At 43.6% G+C, this 22452-nt stretch overlaps 1 protein-coding gene across 1 annotated transcript in view; it reads right to left on the bottom strand.

Annotated features, from left to right (window-relative positions):
• LOC112107404 (rab GTPase-activating protein 1-like) overlaps positions 1 to 22452 on the bottom strand; it is a 545250-nt gene that overhangs the window by 171722 nt on the left and 351076 nt on the right. Inside the window, 1 exon segment of the mRNA XM_026655425.1 lies at positions 16963 to 17076. Coding sequence (XP_026511210.1) covers positions 16963 to 17076 — 114 coding nt within the window.

Raw genomic sequence — 22452 nt, 5'->3', positions numbered from 1 at the left:
GAGGTGGGCAATGCCAACAGCCTGGCGGGGAGGCGCAGGCACCAGGGCTCGCCCCTCCGGAGCCAGAGGGCCAGCTTCTGGGTCCCCCCTTCCCATGGACACAGTTGTCAGGGGGCATATGGCTGGGCTCAGAAATGCCTCCTTCTGCAGCCCTTCCTGCAGGTGATGATGGGGGAAGCCCAAGGAGCCCATGGGGACCAGGGGCGATGGGGAAGGTGCGCCCATGGGCACCAGGGATCCCAAAATAAAGTTCACCCAGGGTACCATTTTCCCTAAGGCCAGTCCTGCAGTCACCGACTGCTGTAGCCCTGGGTGTTTTGTGGCTGTGCAGCTTTGGTTCAGAGCTCTGACCCCAACAGGCTGCCAGCAGGACACAAGCCTCATGCTGGCTTTGCCCAACCTGGTTACTACTCCTGGCAGGCAGACCTTAGTACCCTTCTAGCCCTGAATTGGCTCACAAATCATCCTACTGCAGGGACCAGAAAAAGACTTTACAGACACAGTAAAACATTCCAACCTGTTAGCTTTCTAGAAGCACACACGGTACAGGTCTTACACACCACTGATGATTAATAATGAAAGCAAAACAAGTTTGTTAAAAAAAGAGCATGGATTAAGTGATACCAAGTAAAAAAGGATAAAGGCAGAGATGGTTACAAGCAAATAGTTAAAACATGCATCTAAAAGACTAAAACTGAATCTAGAATGATAGTCTTTTTTCAAGATGGTTTCTCTAACTCAGTCTCCTTTCCAATTTTTACTGGCCAGGACCTATCACAGAGATCAAATCACTTGGTTCCTTTGTCTCCTAAGGTGAAGGATAAAGATGGAGTCTCTCCCTTATATCCCCAAAAGGATTCTCTTTGTCTTACAAGTCAGGAAGGCCTCTTGGGGATTCAGTCTCCTGTGTCTCTCTGGGATACAAGACCCATGGTAATTCTCTGTCTCTTGAGTTCAGGATCAGGATAACCCCCACCAGTTTAGCTGGACAGCCTTGTTTATCATCTTTACCTAAGCTAGGCTGTCTGGTCTTAAACATGTTCTAGTAACATTACAGAAAGGAAATCCATAACTTCATATATAGCATTAAACCATGCATTTTACAGTGATATTAATAACCAGCGTGTTATTAACTTTCACATGATATCTCCCAAGGCATATTTTGTCCAAACATTATTGCAGTAGTGTGTAGGGTGTGAATACAGGGATGCCTACGGTCACAGTAAGGATACGTGCATATAAAGAAGAAGAGAGCACTGAAGGAGAGGACACTATAATGGAGTGAATCAGGAAAGAGGTTTGAAGGATAAACAAAGGAGAAATTGACTGGATAGCATTATGGAGCAGCTTTGCCACACTGAGGTGTGAGCCAAAGAGCAAACAATCAAAATACCATTATACATCATGGTATAAAAGTTACATGTCATGATAGCACGAATCAATACAGCGTTTCCATTACATTATCTCCTATAGCTAAGAGAGTCCAAAGGAAAGTACATTGGGCATGATCAGTACTAGCTCCTCCAGAAAAACAGCTTGTAATTCTCTCTCTGAGGACCAAACACACAGAGACTTGGTCAATTGCTGCAGTGGGATTATGTTATTGCATTGTAAACCAACTGCTGTGCTGAATAATTCATCCCCATTTCCACAAGCATGAGTAGGATTAAGAATAAACTATAAACTAGATGACGAAAAAAAAGGAAGTGTCCAGCAATGAAAGGTGCCATGTCACAAATGACGTGGATCCGCCTCCAATGCCTCAGTTTTTATTGGAAACATTGACACCCACTTTGAGCCTGTGAAATAAAACACAACCATGTTTGCAGAAACAGGTGAGTGCCGCATTTATTTTTGTTTGGTTCTTTGTACAATAAGATTATTAACCTAGACAAACTGGGATATTGATTTCTCTGCAACATATTTGATTCTTCCTATTAAAAAGTCACAGCAGTTGTTTCTCCATCAAATACAAGCTGCTTTAATCAGAAAATGAGAAAAAACAACATGCCTCAAATTAAATTGTGCACTGCAGATACTCCAAGCCAAACAGCTGAGAAGACTATTTCTGCCAATTGCTTTGTATCCCTATAGCATAGTGCCTTTAACTAGATGTGTAGGCATGGAAGTAGGTCACCAGCATATTCCATTATACCCGGTGATACAGAGAATGAACTCTCCAAAAATAGCTTTAATTTTCATAAAATTTACAAAAGTGCAAGAAATGAAAACACTTGATCTGTAAAAGACTACCAATCTGAAGCCCCCAAATGAAACTTATAGAGTCAGTAACTGCTGGTTCTTTTCTCATCACCCATTGCCATCTTCAGCCTTACAAGTTCATTTTTAGAGTCTTAATTTCATCACACAAATGTGCTGCAACAGAAAAAGCTTCACACTTTCCTGATTCCCTTCTATTCTGAAGAGATTAAGAGAAGAAACAAGAACTGACAGATCCATTAAAACATGGCAGTGAGCTTTTAAGTCTTCCTTCTTATCTGACGGTTCAGATCATTTCTCATTTCACTGGGGCACAGAGAAACTCTCTCCTCTCCAGCTTTCTACTCTCCTATTGCAGAAAACAGAGACCTTTCCTGGCCCTATTAAACAGCAGCATTCTTCAAATGTCTCCTGTTTTCACATCAGGAGAGCAGCAAGAGTGCACAGTATCTGTTAAAAGACTCTCTCTACTAAAAAGCGGCCAAGCCATTGCTTTCAGCACTGAAGGTTTTCATGAAATCATCTCTCTTATAAGCAAGTTCATTAACTTTTAAAAATTGTTCTTCTAAAACTTGACAAGGTTCTTGTACTATGTAACAAACTCAGGACCAGATCAGATATAGGCACAATAGGCACATTCCCAGGGCCCTGGCTCACAGAGACATGTGATGCTGTCAGACTGAGTTCTGAGGTTTGGTTTTTTTAAATTATGTTTCTAGCCCTTATAGTACTGTCATCAGGTGGCTGTCTCCTGGGTGCCCCTTTGTGGCCTCAACAGCCCCCAGCCTCAATTTCCCTCTTCCAGGCACTGATCGCCCATATTCTCCACCATATGTGATAAAGCGGCCATGCTTGGCAGGTGTACCTGAAGCAGGCAATGGCACAACCAGCGCACTAGCCTCAGTTTCCTGTTTCTTCCAGAGTCCCCAATAACTCCACACAAGCTTTCCAAGTATAAATACCTATTATCGGGGTTAATTTATTACAAACGGTCCCACACAAACACAGTTCAGATTTCCCCAGCACAGTCAGAACAGCACATTCATTCTCTCAAATCCCAACACACCACGTACAGCTCTGAATATCTCTCACCAGCTCCAGCATCTCTCTTTAGACTCTCAGGTACAGCCCTGGCATTTCTCACCACACCTCCCCCAGGTACGGCTCTGGTGTCTCACACTATGCCTTGCCCCAGCCCCACTAGCTATGGTGCTTCTCTGCCCTGCTTCATTCTCAGGTCTGGCTCTAGCTCTCACAAGGAGACATCAGCAAGTTCATCATTCACCAGCATTGAGCCTGCTCTGGCCTTTTGGCTTCAGCTCTCTGGCTCAGAGAGCCAACAGGCATCTCCGTCCTCTGCTCGCAGCCTTCAGCCCTGGGCATAGCTCTCTGACCTGGAGAAGTTTGTAGGTGACTCCCCTAATTTACTTTCTGACTTCTGCTTTCACCAGCCTGATTTGGCTCCACTGTTCACCAGTGAACTCTCCCTCCTTCAGCGACATCCCCTTGCTAAAGCTCTCAATCTAGTCCTGCTCTTCTTATGAGCTTTGAGCTCTCTCTTGACTTTGGGCTGTCTCCCACTAGCTTGCACCTGGACTACAACAGAATAACTGAGACCGATTTCATATAAAGGGCCAGTTATTCTGTTACAAATGTGAATAAGAGCTTGAAAACATGACCTTGAGTGCAACTAATGCAGCGATGTCTGCACAAGTCTGCACGGAGCCTGCAGCAGAGGTAGGAGCAGCACTCACTGGGGCCGACCAAACTATTCTAGGAGGGCACTATGCCAAGGTTTAAGGGGCATCCTTCCATTGCTCAGAGAGCCCTGCCAGTACTCTCAGCAAGGCTGGAGGGTCAGGGAGCAGTCAAAGTCATCAGTCCAGAGGAGAGGGAGCCTCCTGGTTCCTCCAGGCAGCTGGGGTAACAACAGGAGCAGCCTGGGGAAGAAGCAGGCTCCTGCTGCAGGGGTCCGTATGAGCAAGAGCTCCAGTTACTGGGGGAGATGGCAAGGGTCATTGGTTCTGGCACTCTACAGGAGGTGGAAAGGGGGCCAAAGTCACTGTCACATCTCCCAGTGGTCAAAAGAAGGGAAGGTCCAGCATCTGCAGTCCTTGGCTGGCCAGGAGGAGCAGGGGTCCCTACTGCCTGCAATTTCCAGCTTTTGGGGGTGGGGGGGGGGTTGGGCAGGGGATGTCCTCTACTACTGCTCCTGGGAGAAGGGAGAGCCTGACATCTCTGCTGCTCCCAAGCTAGCTGGGTGGAAGCCTAGGGCTTCCCCTCGCCCTTGTCCCTCCCTCCCCCCTCTTTTTCTGGATGCACAATATCTGTCAGCAGTCAAGTTGAAAAACTAGAAGCAAAAGCACTGGTGAGGAGCTGATAATGAAGATGGAGTAGGAAATGGACAGGTCGGAGGAATGAGTTTATGAGAAGGTATATAGAATCACAGATTTTCAAGCCAGACTCACTGTGATCATAGAATCATAGAAATGTAGGACTGAAAGAAATCTTGAAAAATCATCTAGTCCCATTCCCCAAACTGAGGCAGGACTAAGTATTATCAAGGTCATCCCTTACAGGTGTTTGTCTAACCTGTTCTTAAAAATCTCCAATAACAGAGATTCCACAACCTCCCTAGGCAATTTATTCCAGTGCTTAACTACCCCGATTGTTAGGAAGTTTTTCCTGATGTCTAACCTAAATCTCCCCTGCAGCAATTTAAGCTCATTACTTCTTGTCCTGTCCTCAGTAGCTAAGAAGAATAATGTATCACCCTTCTCCTTACAACAACCTTTTAATACTTGAAGACTGTTATGTCCCGCAACTCAGTCTTCTCTTCTCCAGACTAAACAAACCTTTTTTCCCCCTCAATCTTTCCTCATGTCATGTTTTCCAGACCTTTAATAATTTTTGTTGCTCTCCTCGGGACTTTCTCCAATCTGTCCACATCTTTTCCGAAGTGCAGTGCCCAGAACTGGACACAATACTCCAGTGGAGGCCTTATCAGAGCTGAGAAGAGTAGAAAAATTACTTCTTGTGTCTTGTTTACAACACTCCTGCTAATACATCCCAGAATGAGGTTTGCTTTTTCTGCAACAGTATTACAATGTTGACTCATATTTAGTTTGTGATCCACTATAACCCCAGATCCTTTTCTGCAGTACTCCTTCCTACGCAGTCATTTCCCATTTTGTATTTCTGCAATTGATTATTCCTTACTAAGTGTAGTACATTGCATTTGTCCTTATTGAATTTCATCCTATTTAATTCAGACCATTTCTCCAGTTTGTCAAGATAATTTTGAATTTTAATCCTGTCCTCCAAAGCGCTTGCAACCCCTCTGAGCTTGGTATTATCTGCACACTTTATAAGTGCACTCTCTATGCCATTATCAAAATCATTTATGAAGATATTGAATAGAACCAGACCCAAGACAGATCTCTGCAGGTTCCCACTTGACCTGCCCTTCTAGCTTGATTGTGAACCATTGATAACTACTCTCTGAGTATCATTTTTGTCTTAAGATCTAGGCTATATTTCTCTAGTTTCTTTATGAGAAGCTCATGTGAGACAGTATCAAAAGCCTTACTAAAGTCAAGATATATGACATCTATGCTTTCCCCCATCCAGAAGGCTTGTTACGCAGTCAAAGAAGGATATTAGATTGTTTTGACACGATTTGTTCTTTTCAAATCTATGTTTACTGTTACTTATTACCTTATTTTCTTCTAGGTGCTTACAAATTGCTTATGTGATTATTTGCTCCATTATCTTTCTGGGTATCCAAGTTAAGCTGACTGGTCTACAATTCCCTGGGTTGTCCTTATTCCCCTTTTTATAGATCTAATCAAAGGCCTTGGTTAGGTCGATGAATGCCATGAACAGTTCCTGGTGTTGCTCTCCTCACTTCTCCTGAATCGGTCGTGCCATGAAGATCATTTCAGTTGTGCCTTGGGATGGCCTGAAGCCACACTGTGATTTGGGTAGATGGGAGGGGGAGGAGAAGGCGGAGGTTTAGTAGGATCCAGGAAAGGATCTTCCTTGCGATGGAGAGGATGGTAATACCTCTGTAATTCCCGCACAAAGATTTGTCCCCTTTCTTGAATACTGTAACAATGGGTAAGCCGCTTCCCTGGTCATGATGCCCTATGGAACTTGCTGTGTAAGTTTGGCTGTCCACAGAAATTCATTTCCATCATCAGACTACTCCATGATGGGATGATTGCCACCATTCTGTGCAACAGCTCAGAGACCAAACCATTCATCATTCACACTGTTGTCAAGCAGGGCTATGTCACTGCTCCAACACTCTTCTTCATTTACCTTGCCGTGATCCTGATTTTCATCCGCAACCACCTTCCTGATGGAATTGGAATTGAGTATTGTATGGATGGCCAATTCCTCAATTTCCAAAGTCTCCAAACAAAATCTAAGATCATGAGAATTGGCATCACTGATCAGTATGCAGATGACTACGTCATTCTCTCACACACAGAGGCCGACCTACAAAGCACCCTAAATCTTTTTGCGGATGCCTATCACAGCCTGGGTCTCCCTCTCATCATCGGGAAAATCAAGATACTCTATCAGCCCTCACTGGCACAGACTACTCTTCATACTCCACAAATCGTCTTCGGCGGAGAACTCCTGGAAAATGTGGACCACTTTCCATACCTTGGTAGCCATCTCTCCCAAACAGCCAGCATTGACACAGAAATTGAATACAAGATCTGCTGTGTGGAAGACTACTCAAATGAGTCTTCAATGATAGGGATCTGCTAACAGGCACCAAGATCTTGGTTTACAAGGCAGTTGTCATCCCCACCCTTCTCTATGGGTGTGAGACCTGGGAAACCTACAGATGACATCTCAAGCAGCTGGAGAGGTTCCAGCACTGCTGCCTCAGGAGGATTCTCGGGATCAGCTGGGAAGACTGATGCACCAACATCAGCGTGCTCTCTGCAGCCCACATCAGCAGTACAGAAGTGCAGGTCATGAAAACCAACTCCGCTGGGCTGGACACTGTGTACGTATGCCTGACACTCACCTCTCGAAGCAAGTACTCTTGTCTCAGTTAAGTCAAGGAAGAATGGCTCGCAGAGGGCAGCAGAAGCGCTTCAAAGACATACTGAAAGTACATCTTAAAAAGAGAGGCATCAACCCAACAAACTGGGAGGACTCGGCGCGGAACAGAACACAGTGGCGTCACACCATACACAAGCCACAGCTGATTTTGAGGAGAACAGATGTGCTCATGAGACAGAGAAGTGGCAAAGGAGGAAAGAAAGGGCACAATTGTCCAGCCAACAACTATGTCTCCTCCAAGAGTACACCTGTCACGTCTGTGGGAAAATCTGCAGGGCATGTGTGACAGGTTGCCCCACTTCAAGGTGCCACTTGATGTGCTGAGATACAACTGAGCCCATGTGTTCTGCCAGCCTGGGCCCCCTTTACCCTGTCTTGTTGAGCCAGGCTCTTAAACCTCCTCTAGCACACACACAGGCAGGGCCACACCCAGCTGCAGAAAAACACAGACACTGAGATTAGCTCTGGGAAGACTCAGCTTAAGGGACTTGCCTCAGCACTTAGGTACTCACCTCCCTTAGAGTGTAGACCCAAAGGTATATTGTCTTGCACTGTATAAAAGAATCTGCACAGCGCGAGCTCATAAAAATTTGCCCTCTTCCTCAATATGAAGAGAGATATGCACCCTTTCTTGCCCCCCCAGTTAAAAATTGCACAAACTGGGTTTAATAATAAATAAAACAAATTTATTAACTATAAAAGGCTGATTTTAAGTGATTATAAGGGATAGCAAACAGAATAAAGCAGATTACTACAGCTTGGTCTACACTAAACCCCCAAATCGAACTAAGGTACGCAACTTCAGCTATGTGAATAACGTAGCTGAAGTTCGAAGTACCTTAGTTCGAACTTACCTCGGTCCACACGCGGCAGGCAGGCTCCCCCGTCGACTCCGCGGTACTCCTCTCGTCTAGCTGGAGTACCGCAGTCGACGGCGAGCACTTCCTGGTTCGACTTATCGCGTCCAGACAAGACGCGATAAGTCGAACCCAGAACTTCGATTGCCAGCCGGCGAACTAGCGGCTGGGTGTAGACATACCCTAAGCAAATAAAACAAAACACGCAAACTAAGCTTGATTCACTAAAGAAATTGATTACAAATAGTAATTTCTCACCCTAAATGTTGTTTCAGGCAGATTACAGAGATCCTTGAAAGCCCACTGCACTGGCCTGCGGCTTGTAACTTCAGGTATTACTACTCACAGGCTAGACACCCTTCCAGCCTGGGCTCAACTCTTCTCCCCACCCCCGGTTCAGTTCTTGCTTCCAGGTGTTTCCCAGTGTCTCTTTGGGTGGGGAGGCAGAGGAGAACCACGATGATGTCACTCCCCTGCCTTATATAGCTTTTGTGTATGGTGGGAACCCTTTGTCTTCCAGTGGAAAAACACTAGCATTCCAAGGGCGGGGGAGGAGGAGAGTCCCAGTACCAGGTAACTCAGACCCATGTCTCTGCAGGGTGGTAGCAGCTATTACTTGCAGGCTGTCTGGAGCATCCACAGGAAGACTAAGCTCTTTCACAGTCAATTTTCTTTACTAATGGGCCATCAGCCCAGTCTGGCTTTTTCATTGTTGTACCTGAAGGGCTAGTTGTGGGTGACACCCAAAGTAGCACATTTGAAATACAGATACGTAGTCAATATTCCTAGCTTCAGATACAGAAATGATAAAGGCATACAAATTGGATAACCACATTCAGTAAATCATAACCTTTCCAATGATATCTTACATGAGCCATCTTGCATAAAGTATATCTCAGTTATGCCATATCCATATCATAAGCATATTTCCATAAAGAATATGGAGTGTAATATCACAGCATGAATTGGGCTCCTCAGCCACTTAGAAACCCACCAATGAACCCCCTTGGCAGACATCATCCTCACATCGAGGGATACCCGAAGAGTTTATATATAGGTATTATATTTGCCCTTTTTCAGTCTTCAGGTATCTCTCCGATCCTCCACTAGTTCTCAAAGGTAATCGCTAATGGCTCAGAGATCTCTTCAGTCAGTTCCTTAAGTGTTCTAGGATGTATTTCCTCAGGCCCTGCCGACTTGAAGACATCAAACTCATCTAAGTAATTCTTAACTTGTTCTGCTATTTTAGCCTCTGATCCTACTTCATTTATACTGTTGTTCTCTATGTTAGTCATTGATCAATGCTAACTTTTTTGGTGAAAACTGAAACAAAAAAAGGCATTTAACTTTTCAGCCATTGCTGCATTTTCTGTTATTGTCTTTTCCTCCTCATTTAGTAATGGGTGTACCCCATCTCTGGTCTGCCTCTTAAATAAAAAAATATAAATAAATATATGGAGATATACCTATCTCATAGAACTAGAAGGGACCCTGAAAGATCATCGAGTCCAGCCTCTTGCCTTCTCTAGCAGGACCAAGTACTGATTTTTGCCCCAGATCCCTAAGTGGCCCCCTCAAGGATTGAACTCACAACCCTGGGTTTAGCAGGCCAATGCTCAAACCACTGAGCTATCCCTCCCGCCTTCCCATGTATTTTTAAAATGTTTTCTTGTTACCCTTTATATTCTAGCTAGTTTAATCTCATTTTGTGCCTTGGCCTTTCTAATTTTGTCTCTACATACTTGTGTTTTTTTAATACTCATTCTTTGTAATTTGACCTCATTTCCACTTCTTGTATGAATCTTATTTGAGTTTTAGGTCATTGAAGATCTCTTGGTTAAGCCAGGGTAGCTGCTTACCATACTTCCTATCTTTCATACGCATAGGTATGGTTTGCTTTTGTGCCCTTAATAATTATCTCTTTGAAAAACTGCCAACTGTCCTTAACTCTTTTTTCCCTTAGACTTGCTTCCCACAGGACCTTACCTACCAGTTCTCTGAGTTTGCTGAAGTCTGCCTTCTTGAAGTCCACTGTCTTTATTCTGCTGTTTTCCCTCCTACTGTTGCTTAAAATCAAGAACTCAATCATTTCATGATCACTTTCACACAAGCTGCCTTCCACCTTCAGATTCTCAACTAGTTCCTCCTTGTTTGTCAGAATTAAATCCAGAGTAGCCCCTGCCCTAGTGGCTTTCTCCACTTTCTGTACAAGAAGTTGTTTCCAATGCATTCCAAGAACTAATTGGATAATCTGTACCCTGCTGCAGTTGTCTGGATAGTTGAAGTCCCCCATCATCATCAAGTCCTGTATTCTGAATGATTTTGTTAGTTGTTTAAAAAAAGTCTCATCCACGTCTTCTTCCTGGTTAGGTGGTCTATTAGAAACCCCTACCATGATATCACCCTTGTTCTATACCACTTGTATCCTTACTCAGAGACTTTCAATCGATCTGCCTTACACTTCTGTCTCAACCTTGGTGCAAGTGAATACATCTTTAACATACAAGGCAACACCTCTTCCCTAACTGTCCTTCCTGAACAAGCTGTATCAGTCTATACCAATATCGTCTAGTGTGATCTATGGCACAGGCCATAGGACTTCCCTGAATTAACTCCTGTTTGAATTACAGTAGATCTTTTAGCAAAACATCCAATCTTGATTTTAAAATGGCCAGTGATGGAGAATCCACAACCACCCTTGGTAAGTTGTTCCAGTGATTAATTACCTTCACTGTTAAAAATGTATGCCTTATTTTCAGTCTAAATTTGTCTAGCTTCAACTTCCATACATTTGCTCTTGTTATACCTTCACTAGATTGAACAGCCTTGTACTATCAAATTTCTGTTCCCCATATAGGTATTTATAGACTGATCAAGTCACCCCTTAACCTTCTCTTTGATAAGTTAAATAAACTGAGCTCCTTGAGACTATTACTGAAAGGCATGTTTTCCATTCCTTTAATCATTCTTGTGACTCTTCTCTGAACCCTCTCCAATTTATCAATATCTTCCTTGAATTGTGGACACCAGAACTAGACACAGTATTCCAGTAGCGATAACACTGGTGCCAAATACAGATGTAATATGTAACTTCTATACTCCTACTCAATTTTTCCAATTATACATCTAAACATCACACTAGCCCTTTGACCACAGCATCACACTGGGAGCGCATGTTCAGCTGATTATCCACCAAGAGTTTGTCAGAGTCTCTGCTTCCCAGGATAAAATACTGCATCCTGTAAGTACGGTCTGCATTCTTTTTTCTTAGATGTATGAATTTGGCCATACTGAAATGCATATTTGCATGCACCCAGCTTACCAAGCAATCCAGATCACTCTGAATCAGTGACCTGTCCTCTTCATTATTTACCACTCCAATCTTTGTGTCATCTGAAAACTTAGTAAGTAATGATTTTATGTTTTCTTCCAGATCATTGATAAAAAACTAGGGCTGTCAATTAATCGCAGTTAACTCACGCAATTAACTAAAAAAAATTAATCATGATTAATAGCCGTTTTAATCGCACTGTTAAACAATAGAATACCAATTGAAATTTATTAAATATTTTGGATGTCTTTCTACATTTTCATATATATAGTATTTTGTGTTATAATTGAAATCAAAGTATTATTACAAATATTTGCACTGTAAAAATGATAAACAAAAGAAATAGTGTTTTTCAATTCTCCTCATACAACTACTGTAGTGCAATCTCTGTCATGAAATTGCAATTTACAAATATAGATTTTTTTTTTGTTATATAACTGCACTCAAAAACGAAACAACGTAAAACTTCAGAGCCTACAAGTCCACTGACTCCTACTTCTTGTTCAGCCAATCGCTAAAACAAACAAGTTTGTTTACATTTATGGGAGATAATGCTGCCCTCTTCTTATTTATAATGTCACCAGAAAGCGAGAGCAGGCATTTGCATAGCACTTTTGTAGCCAGCATTGCAAGATATTTACATGCCAGGTATGCTAAACATTCATATGCCCCTTCATGCTTCGGCCACCATTCCAGGGGACATGCTTCCATGCTGACGACGCTCGTTAAAAAAATAATGTGTTAATTAAATTAGTGACTGAACTCCTTGGGGGAGAATTGTATGTCCCCTGCTATGTTTTATGCACATTCTGCCATATATTTCATGTTATAGAAGTCTCGGATGATGACCCAGCACATGTTGTTCATTGTAAGAAACACTTTCACTGCAGATTTCACAAAACGCAAAGAAGGTACCAATGTGAGATTTCTAAAGATAGTACAGCACTCGACCCAAGGTTTAAGAATCTGAAGTGCCAAAATCTGAGAGGGACAAGATGTGGAGCATGCTTTCAGAAGTCTTAAAAAAGCAACACTCTGATGCGGAAACTACAGATCCCAAACCACCAAAAAAGAAAATCAACCTTCTGCTGGTGGCATCTGACTCAGATAATGAAAATGAACATGCGTCGGTCCGCAATGCTTTGGATTGTATCTAGCAGAACCCGTCATCAGCATGGACGCATGTGCCCTGGAATGGTGGTTGAAGCATGGAGAGACATAGGAATCTTTAGCGCATCTGGCATGTAAATATCTTGCGACCCGGCTACAACAGTGCCATGAGAACGCTTGTTCTCATTGTAAACAAGAAGTGGGCAGGATTATCTCCTGAAAATGTAAACAAACTTGTTTGTCTGAGCGATTGTCTGAACAAGTAGTAGGACTGTGTGGACTTGCAGGCTCTAAAATTTTCCATTGTTTAATTTTTGAATGCTTTTTTTTTTTTTACATAATTCTACATTTGTAAGTTCAACTTTCATGATAAAAGAGATTGGACTACAGTGCTTATATTAGATGAATTGAAAAATACTATTTCTTTTGTGTTTTTTACAGTGCAAATACTTGTATTCAAAAATAAATATAAAGTGAGCACTGTACACTTCGTATTCTGTGTTGTAATTGAAATAAATATATTTGAAAATATAGAAAACATCCAAAACTATTTAAATAAATGGTATTCTATTATTGTTAAACAGTGTGATTAATCGCGATTACTTTTTTTAATCGCCTGACAGCCCTAATAAAAACATTAAATAGCATTGGGCCAAGCATAGGCGCCGACTCCGTGGGTGCTCTGGGGCTGGAGCACCCCTGGGGAAAAATTAGTGGGTGCTCCGCACCCACCGGCAGCCATGCTCCCCCCTCCCCGCCTTCTTCTCCCCGCCCTCCCCCTGCCCCAGCACGCCGCGTCCCCACTCCTCACCTTCCCTCCCAGCGCTTCCCACCACCTAACAGCTGTTTGGCGGCGCTTAGAACTTTCCAGGAGGGACAGGGAGGAGCGGGGATGCGGCACGCTCAGGGGAGGAGGCGGAGAAGAGGTGGGGCAGGGTTGGGGACGGGAAAGCAGCGGGGACTTTGGGGAAGGGGTTGAATGGGGGCGGTGCAGAGGTGGGGCCAGGGGCGGGTTGAGCACCCACTGGGAAGAGGGGAAGTCGGCGCCTATGAGGCCAAGAACTGATCACTGCAGGACCCCACTAGAAACACTGATGATGATTCCCCATTTACAATCACATGTTGAGACCTATCACTTAGCCATATTTAATCCATTTGAGATATGCTGGAGTTTTTTGTGCATTGTTCTAGTTTCTTCATTATAATGTTGTGTGGTACCAAGTCAAATACCTTACTGAAGTCTAATACTATTCCCTTTTTATCAACCAAATTTATAATCTCATCCAAAAAAAGTTATACAAGATCTATTTTCCACAAAACCGTGTTGATTGGCATTAATATGTTACTCTTCTTTAATTATTAATTGAGTCCTGTATCAGTAGTTTCATCATTTTTCCCAAGATTAATTTCAGGCTGACAGACATGTAATAACCCAGGTCATCCTGTTTATCCTTTTTAAATAGTGGCATATTAGCTTTCTTCTAGTTCTTTGGAACTGTCCCAAGACTCATTGAAAAACAATATTAACATTTCAGTGAGGTCCTTGGCCAACACTTTTTAAACTCTTGAATGCAAATTATCTGGACTTGCTGATTTTGAAATGTCTAAATTTAGTAGCTGATGTTTAACATCTTACTGGATTACTGTTGGAATAGAAAGAATTTCGCCATCATCATATAATTTGCATATATCATCCAGCTATTTCCCAAATATAGAACAGAAATATTAATTGAACACTTCTGCCTTCCTGCATTATAATAGACAATTCTACCATTTCTGTCTAGTAATGGAGTGGAGGACGAGACAAGTAACAGGGAGAGGGAAGGGGAGTGGCAGAGGCAGTGCCTCTGCAGTTATTCATTCTGCACACCAAAAAAAATTAAAGGGAATACTGGATGCAACCCCCACTCCCTTGCAAAAGGGGTCCCTAGGAAAAGGTGCAAGTCCCATCTTTAGGAGCATGGATCACTATGTCAGAGGTCCCCCAGTGATGTCACCCCAGCAAAAGTCTTTTTGGGGGCACAGGTTGTCACTACTTTCCCCCACCCCATCCTTATAAAAGGAGAGAGACACAATTAACACACTTCTGGCTGCCTACCGGAATAGGTATATATCGTTTAAAGCAGAAATTTAAGATCTCTTGGGGTGTAAAAATATGAAGTGTGTGTGAAATTTGTCACCTGCTCAAACTGGCTTTAGACAAGTGACTTACATAAATATTTGGGGGATGGATTCCTCCTCTCCAACCCACAGAACACCTGCACAGCCACTACATTTCTCATAAACAGTGAAGTTTTAGCAAATGGATCCATAAAGTTTGTAAATCTACTGGTTATCCAGCCACTCCATCTAGGCCCACATACAACTCCACTCTGACCTGTCCTGGAGAGAACTGTCAAAGAATGCAGCACTCCCTGCATGACCTCTCTTTGGCCTATTCCCCATGCAGCAGAATCATAGCTCTCTTGCTCTCTTTGCAAACCTGTGAAAGGAGCCCCCTGTTTTTGATAACTGGATAAAATCAAAGATTGTAAAGGGTAAAGGGAAAGACCTTTGTACTGGTTACACTCGGTTACATTAAATCAGATCTCTGAAGTTTTTTTTACTGTGTATCACAGGGGTGGGCAAACTACGGCCCGCGGGCTAAAACCAGCCCACCAGCCGTTTTAATCCGGCCCTCGAGCTCCTGCTGGGGAGCGGGGTCTGGGGCTTGCCCCACGCCAGCTGGAGAGCAGTGTCGGGGGCCCCACCACACAGCTCCTGGAAGCAGCGGCATGGCCCCCCCTCCAGCTCCTACGCTTAGGGGCAGCCAGGGGCCTCCACTCTGCATGCTACCCCCACTCCAAGCACCGCCCCCGCAGCTCCCATTGGCCAAGAACCGCAGCCAATGGAACCAGAGAAGGGACATGTCGCTGCTTCCGGGAGCCGCTTGAGGTAAGCGCCGCCCACAGCCTCCACCCCTGAGCCTCTCCCTGTGCCCCAACCCCCTTCCCGCTCCCACCCTCCAAACCCCTTGGTCCCAGACCGGAGCACCCTCCTACACCCCAAACTCCTCATCCCCAGTCCCACTGCAGAGCCTGCACCCCTGCCAGAGCCCTCACCCCCTCGAACTCCACTCTCCTGCCCCAGCCTCCACCCCCCCATACCCTGAACTCCTCATTTCTGGCCCCACCCTGGAGCCTGCACCCCCAACCAGAGCCCTCACCCCCTCCTGCACCTCAACCCCAATTTTGTGAGCATTCATGGCCTGCCATACAATTTCTATTCCCAGATGTGGCCCTAGGGTGACCAGATGTCCCGATTTTATAGGGACAGTCCCGATTTTTGGGTCTTTTTCTTATATAGGCTCCGATTTTTCACATTTGCTGTCTGGTCATCCTATGTGGCCCTCAGGCCAAAAAGTTTGCACACCCCTGGTGTATCAGCTCAAATTGCATGTTGAAAGTCATAGGATAGCCAGGTTTCAGAGTAGCAGCCGTGTTAGTCTGTATCCGCAAAAAGAACAGGAGTCACAAGTACTCCTGTTCTTTTTATAGGATAGCCAGTAACTGATTATTTTAGGGCAGACATGTCAGTTTGCAATAGGATACATAAACTTGCAAGAAGCAGTTTGATGAGATATAACTCAGCATAACTAATAATCCCACAGCTTCACCAAAATAATTCCTGATGACAAAAAGAAAAGAAAATCTAATCGTATTTCCCACCCCTGGCTGAAAATTACAATGGTGGAAGAACATAACTGATCTAGCTGTGATGCCCCACTTTGGATCTCTCCACTGTGGCAGATCCGTGTTTTGTGCCCGGGAACAAGTTACTTCACTTAGTGCTTCAGCTTCTTCATCTATAAATTGGGGCTGATGATACCCTTCTCCATCAAGTGCTTTGAGATCTATGAGTGAAAGTGCTACATAAGAGTTAAGTGTTATTTGTGGCAGTCAGAGGCCCTACTCTCTGAGTAGCTGCTGCAGGGAGGCTCTTTGCTACTGTCACTGCAGAACTGGCTCTGGAGGCTCATACTGCCCTGGCAGCTCTCTTCTGCAGACCAAGTGACAAAGCTCAATTGCCCTGTGCCTCTACTGCAACAGACCTGTGAGATTGTACTGCCCATCAGCAAAGCTGACTTGAGATCGTAATATTCCCACAGTCTCACTTGAGGAGATACAGAATATGAAGTTACAAGATCTACTTTAGTAGGTCTAATCCTGAGGAACACTGAAATTACATCTCTAATTCAAAATAAGTTTTAAGATCTTACTGACCACTGATTTGAACCAGACCAAAGTTACAAGGGAGTAAAATCACAGCAAAAATCTCAAACAACTTTTTTTTTTTTTAAACAGAAAATACTGACCATACCTTACATATCTTGTATAGCGATTCCTGCCCGTCTCCTCCTGTGTCTTTGAAATAGTCATGTGCTGGAAATGTTCGATGAATGTCTCGTGTAATGACACTCTCCTGGGCAGAGTCCTAGCGAGAGAAAAAAAATACTATTAGCACAGTTACAGTATAATTAAATATGCAGAATGTAAAATTATATCTGCAGTCAACATGGTTACATCACATAACTGCCTTACTGACTTGTCCCCCAAAAATGCACTTAAAAAAAATTCCACTCCTATAACCAGTTGGCAACTGCTTTAGTAAGAGCAACGTGGCAAGTTTTTCTTCCTCCAGGCTTAGGGTCCAAAAAGCTTAAACTCTGGTAGTACTTTAAGGAAATGGTTAGTCATTTAATTGTAGTTGCTTTTTCCCTGGAAATGTTGAGTAATATATCCCTCTGAATATCAAGAAAACAGAATCAGACTGCCTTGAGCAACCTTACAGATGCATTTCTTCAAAACATATCAAGGCAACAGCAAAACAGTGCTAATTACAAATTAAAACTAGTAGTTTGAACCTGGTTGTTTGAAAATACTTAAAATTGACCATTCAATGCTCTCAAGAAAAAAAAAGCAGAAATTGTTGTTATACTAGAATCCATAATGACCACACGCGACTATTCATCCTGCCTCTCTCAAAACAGAAATAAGAAAGGATTACGTGAATGTCAGATAAGTCCATACTTTCCCTTGCTACCCGTACCTCTTTAATTCAGCTGAATTTTCATGCTGGCTAGTAATTAGATCTGTCTGTTTGTGTGCAAAAGGAAGGAGACTGCTTGGAAAGCTATGCGTCTGTCAAAAAACATCCAAATTATTGCAAATCAATCCTGAGAAAATTCTACTAGCATACACCAAGCAGAGATGCCAACCTGGTTCTGAGACTTTTAGGGATGTTCGTGAAAATAATTAGGAAGGAATTGGGGAGTTCGCTTGGACCTCTCTCTCCCCTCTTCCTGCAGAAACTGGGAACTCTCCCTCTCCCCATAGGCGCCGACTTCCCCTTGACACCCCCCCGGCCATGCCCCTTCCCTGCCTCTTCCTGCCCCTGCACCGCCATCGCCCCACCCCCATTCCACTCCTTCCCCCAAGTCCCCACCCTGCCCCGCCTCTTCTCCACCTCCTCCCCTAAGAATGCCGCATCCCGCTCCTCCCCCTCCCTCCCGGAAAGTCCAAAGTGCCGCCAAACAGCTGTTAGGCAGCGGGAAGCGCTGGGAGGGAGGGGGAGGAGTGGGGACGTAGCACGTTCGGGGGAGAAGGCGGCGAGGAGGGGGTGGAAGGAGCTTGGTTGCCGGTGTGTGCTAAGCACCTGCTAATTTTTCCCCGTGGGTGCTCCAACCCCGGAGCACCCACGGAGTCGGTGCCTCTTCTTCCTGTCTATGCCCATGGGCTGTGAGATACCTGGGCAGAGCAAAAAAAAAAAAGCCGAGTGCTGCCGGCGGAGTGAAATATCAGGACAAATTGCGTCTCGACCATAGATCGGTCAGGACACAGGACAAACACCTAAAAATCAGGACGGTCCTGATTTTATCGGGATGTCTGGTCACCCTATATCAGAGCCACACTACGCAGTGTGCGTATTGCCAGAGGGGTGGTGGTGAAGAATGCACTCCCTGGTGCCACAGCACTATTTGCTGTGTTTGTCAGATCCCGGTGGTGGTGAGTGAGACAGATAGACAGATACACACACGCGCAAAATTAGTAGATTTGCACCTGAATTAATAATTTCATAATTACATGTAAAAATCAGGAGGATTGTGGAAAATTAGGGAGGGTTGGCATCTCTCTACCAAGGAGCTCTAACCAAGCATTGGTGTTATACCTAAAATAACAGGAGAACCTAAACCTCCTTCTATCATAATAACAGCATACTGGGTCACACCAAAGGTCCATCTAGCCCAGTATCTTGTCTTTCGACAGTGGCCAATGCCAGGTGCCCAGAAGGAATGAACAGAACAGTTAATCATCAAGTGAACCATCCCCTGTTGCCCATTCCCAGATTCTGGCAAACAGAATCTAGGGCCACCATCCATGCCCATCCTGGCTAATAGCCATTGATGGACCGATCCTCCATAAATTTACCTATTTCTTTTTTGAACCCTCTTATAGTCTTGGCCTTCACAACATCCTCTGGCAAGGAGTTCCACAGGTTGACTGTGCGTTGTGTGAAGACATACGTCCTTTTGTTTGTTTTAAACGTACTGCCTATTAATTTCATTTGGTGACCCCTAGTTCTTATGTTATGACAAGGAGTAAATAACACTTCCTTATTTACTTTCTCCAAACCCATCATTATTTTATAGACCTCTATTATATCCCCCCTTAGTTGTCTCTTTTCCAAGCTGAAAAGTCCCAATCTTATTAATCTCTCCTCATATGGAAGCTGTTCCATACCACTAATCATTTTTGTTGCCCTTTTCCAAACCTTTTCCAATTACAATATATCTTTTTTGAGATGGGGCGACCACATCTCCATGCAGTATTCAAGATGTAGGATTACCATGGATTTATATAGAGGGAATATGATATTTTCTGTCTTATGATCTATCCCTTTCCTAATGATTCCCAACATTCTGTTATCTTTTTTGACTGCTGCTGCACATTGAGTGGATGTTTTCAGAGAAGTATCCACAATGACTCCAAGATCTCTTTCTTGAGTGGTAACAGCTAATTTAGACCCCATCATTTTATATATATACTTGGGATTATGTTTTCCAATGTGCATTACTTTGCATTCATCAACATTGAATTTCATGTGCCATTTCGTTGCCCAGTCACCCAGTTTTGTGAGATCCCTTTGGAACTCTCCACAGTCTGCTTTGGACTTAACTATCTTGAGTAGTTTTGTATCATCTGCAAATTTTGCCACCTCACTGTTTACCCCACTGGTCCCAGTACAGACCTCTGGGGGGGACACCACTATTTACCTATCACCATTCTGAAAACTGACCATTTATTCCTACCATTTGTTTCTCATCTTTTAACCAGTTACCAATCCATGAGAGGACCTTCCCTCTTATCCCAGGACAGCTTACTTTTCTTAAGAGCCTTTGGTGAGGGACCTTGTCAAAGGCTTTCTGAAAATATAAGTATACTATATCTACTGGATCACCCTAGTCCACATGCTTATTGACACTCTCAAAGAATTCTAGTAGATTGGTGAGGCATGATTTCCCTTTACAAAAACCATGTTGACTCTTCCCCAACAAATTATGTTCATCTATGTGTCTGACAATTCTGTTCTTTACTATTGTTTCAACCAGTTTGCCCGGTACTGAAGTCAGGCTTACTGGCCTGTAATTGCCGGGATCATCTCTGGAGCCCTTTTTAAAAACTGGCATCACATTAGCTATCCTCCAGTTATCTGGTATAGAAGCTGATTTAAATGATAGGTTACAAATCACAGTTAGTAGTTCTGCAATTTCTCATTTGAGTTCCTTCAGAACTCTTAGGTGAATGCCATCTCATCCTGGTGACTTATTACTGTTTAATTTATCAATTTGTTCCAAAACCTCCTCTAATGACACCTCAATCTGGGACAGTTCCTCAGATTTGACATCTAAAAAGAATGGCTCAGGTTTGGGAATCTCCATCACATCCTCAGCCATGAAGACTGATGCAAAGAATTCATTTAGTTTCTCTACAATGGCCTTATCGTCCTTGAGTGCTCCTTCAGCATCTCGATCATCCAGTGGCCCCACTCGTTGTTTAGCAGGCTTCCTGCTTTCTGATGTACTTACATTTTTTATGCTATTACTTTTTGAGTCTTTGGCTAGCTGTTCTTCAAATTCTTTTTTGGCCTTTCTAATTATATTTTTACACTTCACTTGCCAGAGTTTATACTCCTTATTTTCCTCACTAGGATTTAACTTCCACTTTTTAAAGGATACCTTTTTGCCTCTCACTGCTTCTTTTACTTTGTTGTTTAGCCACTGTGGCACTTTTTGGTTTTCTTACTAAGTTTTTTAATTTGGGGTATACATTTAAGTTGAGCCTCTATTATGGTGTCTTTAAAAAGTTTCCATGCAGCTTGCAGGAATTTCATTTTTGGCACTGTACCTTTTAATTTCTGTTTAACTAACTTCCTCATTTTTGCCAAGTATCAGAGGAGTAGCCCTGTTAGTCTGTATCCACAAAAACAACGAGGAGTTCGGTGGCACCTTAAAGACTAACAGATTTATTTGGACATAAACTTTCGTGGGTAAAAAACCCCACCTCTGCATCTGAAAAAGTGGGATTTTTTTACCCAAGAAAGCTTATGCCCAAATAAATCTGTTAGTCTTTAAGGTGCCATCGGACTCCTTGTTGTTCCTCATTTTTGTGTAGTTCCCTTTTCTGAAATTAAATGCTACCATGGTAGGCTGCTGTAGTGTTTTCCCCACCACCGGGATGTTAAATTTAATTAGATTATGGTCACTATTACCAAGCAGTCCAGCTACATTCATTTCTTGGACCTGATCCTGTGCTCCACTTAGGACTAAATCAAGAATTGCCTCTCCTCTTGAGGACTAGTTGCTCCAAGAAGCAGTCATTTACGGTATCAAAAAAACTTTATCTTTGCATTCAGTCCTGAGGTAACATGTACCCAGTCAATATGGGGATAGTTGAAATCCCCCCTTATTATTGAGTTTTTTATTTTTATAGCCTCTCTAACCTCCCTGAGCATTTTGCAGTCACTATCACCATCCTAGTCAAGTGGTCAGTAGTATATCCCTACTGCTATATTCTTATTATCCAAGCATAAATCTATCCATAGAGATTCTCAAACACGCGGCCACGGAGTTATTTCCTGTGGCCCGCCATAGGCACTGACTCCACTGGCAGCCAAGCTCCCCTCTTGCCGTGCTCCCCCCCCCCCCGAGCGCGCCGCGTCCCCACTCCTCCACCTACCTCCCAGCGCTTAGGACTTTCTGGGGGGGGGAGGAGCGGGGACGCGGTGCACTCAGGGGAGGAGACGGAGAAGAAGTAGGGCCAGGGCAGGGAATTGGGGAAGGGGTTGGAATAGGAGCAGGGAGGGGGCAGAGTTGGGGTGGGGACTTTGGGGAAGGGGTTGGAATGGGGGCGGGGAAGCGGTGGGAAAAGGCGGGGCAGGGGTGGGGCCTCATGGACTAGACGAGCAGTCTGAGGTATGAAGTTCAGCATGTATGATTCTTTGCTGTGAGTAGCTGGGAAGAATGTTTGTTAAAAAGTGGCAATGTATTTTGTATGAATAGGTACTTTAAGAAGTTCCTGCCATTACGGCTATGTTGATAGACTGTTAGTGTAGATCATCATCAGTGTTACTGACCACATAAGGAATAGTTACAGGTGTTTATATTTTATTAAAAACCCTCTTCGCATTACAGTTTTAAAAAAGTTAATACATTCTTCTAATAGCATACTATATTACTCTTCATTTTATCCATTTTTGACTATACTTTTGTAGCGTTGTATGAAAAGGTTTCAGTGATGCGGCCCTCAGGCC

This window comes from Terrapene carolina, unplaced genomic scaffold, assembly GCF_002925995.2.
Source record: "Terrapene carolina triunguis isolate 2854851 unplaced genomic scaffold, T_m_triunguis-2.0 Scaffold210, whole genome shotgun sequence".
Taxonomy (NCBI): domain Eukaryota; kingdom Metazoa; phylum Chordata; order Testudines; family Emydidae; genus Terrapene; species Terrapene triunguis.
Note: the sequence above shows the minus strand (reverse complement) of the source record. Positions and strands in the feature narration are given on the sequence as shown.